General features: G+C 32.6%; 1 protein-coding gene across 1 annotated transcript; it reads right to left on the reverse strand.

Annotated features, from left to right (window-relative positions):
- Positions 1–1,084: 1,084 nt before the first annotated feature.
- Positions 1,085–2,047, reverse strand: LOC121646259 (olfactory receptor 52E8-like). Its single transcript, XM_041995156.1, has one exon. The coding sequence runs from the start codon at positions 2,045–2,047 to the stop codon at positions 1,085–1,087; it is 963 nt and encodes a 320-aa protein (XP_041851090.1).

The raw sequence follows: 2,047 nt of genomic DNA on the forward strand, positions 1-2,047 counted from the left end.
TTTAGCACATCACAGCATTACCTGACCTGTGCTGTGGTCTGGATCGCCAAGGTCTGGATAGAGGTTAGCCATGAGTATAACTCTGCTTTTTCTGTCATATATGTATATATATATATATATATATATATACACTACCGTTCAAAAGTTTGGGGTCACTTTGCCATGGGATTCAATAGGGAAGTGACCCCAAACTTTTGAATAGTAGTGTATGTATGTGTATGTATGTGTGTGTGTGTGTGTGTGTGTGTGTGTGTGTGTATAGCTGTTTTTCCCTCTTTTTCCCTGTTTTCTTTTACCTCCTTTGTTAATTTAAAATAGAAAAATAAAATATAAGAAAACCAATACAAACTACATTTTCTTTATTTTTTATTTATTTATTTATTTATTTGGTATGCTTGTGGTAAAAATATGTGGTTACCCTCATAGCATTAGTGCCTAAGTCATATCTTGGCTGAATTTTGATTTCTGTTTACCTGTACTCTCCTAATATTGCTGAGTGACTGTGCATCATTGTCTATAAAACATTAATTTATGATTTATGATATGGCATTGGCATTATAAAAGATAAAGACCTAATAAATAAAATCAAAAGAACTCATAATTCATAGTTTAAAGCCTTCAGTCTTGTTTGCAATATTAATTTGATCTTTTTTTCAGGTCATTCCCTTAAAAAAATATTTATTTATTTATTCATTTATTTGTTTATTTATTATTTTTAAATGGAATTAAATGTTACAATGCCATTTTTCCCCACTGAATGCAAACAGAAAATTGATTTGTGGTACATATTAATTTATTTATTTTTTCACATTTAAGCTTCATTAAGTTTCATTATAATATTGTAGCACAGAAATAAACCCCAAACATATCCTCTGAAAAGAAGGGGGGAAAAAGAAATTGAAGTACAAATTTATTCTTATTGTACAAGTGATTTGTAGGATTTGTTAAGATCAATTTGCAGATCACGCATGCAAAGACATACAGAACTGAAAGACCCATAAAGAAAAGTTTTCATTCTAATCATGATTTAAGCTGTTATGAAAAAATTACAAGGTATAATTGCAAAAAGGGCTCAAATGACATTTTATCCAGTTTTTGTGGTGATATTAATTTTGCAGGTAAGGAATTTCTTTTTCAAGTTCTCTTTGATGTCCTTCGTCTTGAAACAGTATATCACTGGGTTGACAGCAGAAGGTAAAAGACTGTACAGATTTACAACAATAATTTGACCCGAAAGACTGAATTGGAAGCCCACAAAATTTGCCAAGTACACAAAACATCTTGGCAAATAGTAGAGACATGTGATGATTAGCTGTGGTGTGCAGGTAGACAAAGTCTTCATGCGGCTATCAGAAGAGGACATTCTCAAAACAGCAACAATGATGACAAAATAAGACACAATAATGAAACCCAGAGGCAATAACAAACTAAACATGGCAAGACCTAATGCAACAATTTTAACTTCACGAACATATTGACATCCAAGGCTGGTTATTGACAAATGGTCACAGTAGCACTGAACAATTACATTTGAATTACAAAAAGGTATTCTTAGTGCATCATAAACTACACCAAGCATCCATGAAATTGGCATAAACCAGGACATTCCACAAAGCACAGAAACTGTAGTATTTGTGAAAAGTGATATGTAACGCAGTGGAGCACAAATTGCAATAAAACGATCCAAAGCCATCACCATCAAAATGAAAGAATGAGTTGCACCTAAAAAATGAACAAAATACATTTGTGCAAAACAGCCATAGAAAGCAACAATGCTGTCATTAAACCAGTATTTTGATATAATCTTTGGTAGAGTAACAGTGCCAAACATTAGGTCAGTTAATGCCAGGTGACAAAAGATAAGATACGTTGGTTTGTGAAGGGACCTTTCAGATTTAACAATCACCAAAATAAAAATATTTCCAACAGCTATAGCCAAGAAAACCACAAAAAGCAGAGCTGACACAGGTCCATAATACTCTGGCAAAAGTCCAGGAAATCCAACAAGGAAAAAATCTTTTATCGTTGTTACATTAGTGTACAACAT

This window comes from Melanotaenia boesemani, chromosome 9 (assembly GCF_017639745.1).
Source record: "Melanotaenia boesemani isolate fMelBoe1 chromosome 9, fMelBoe1.pri, whole genome shotgun sequence".
Taxonomy (NCBI): domain Eukaryota; kingdom Metazoa; phylum Chordata; class Actinopteri; order Atheriniformes; family Melanotaeniidae; genus Melanotaenia; species Melanotaenia boesemani.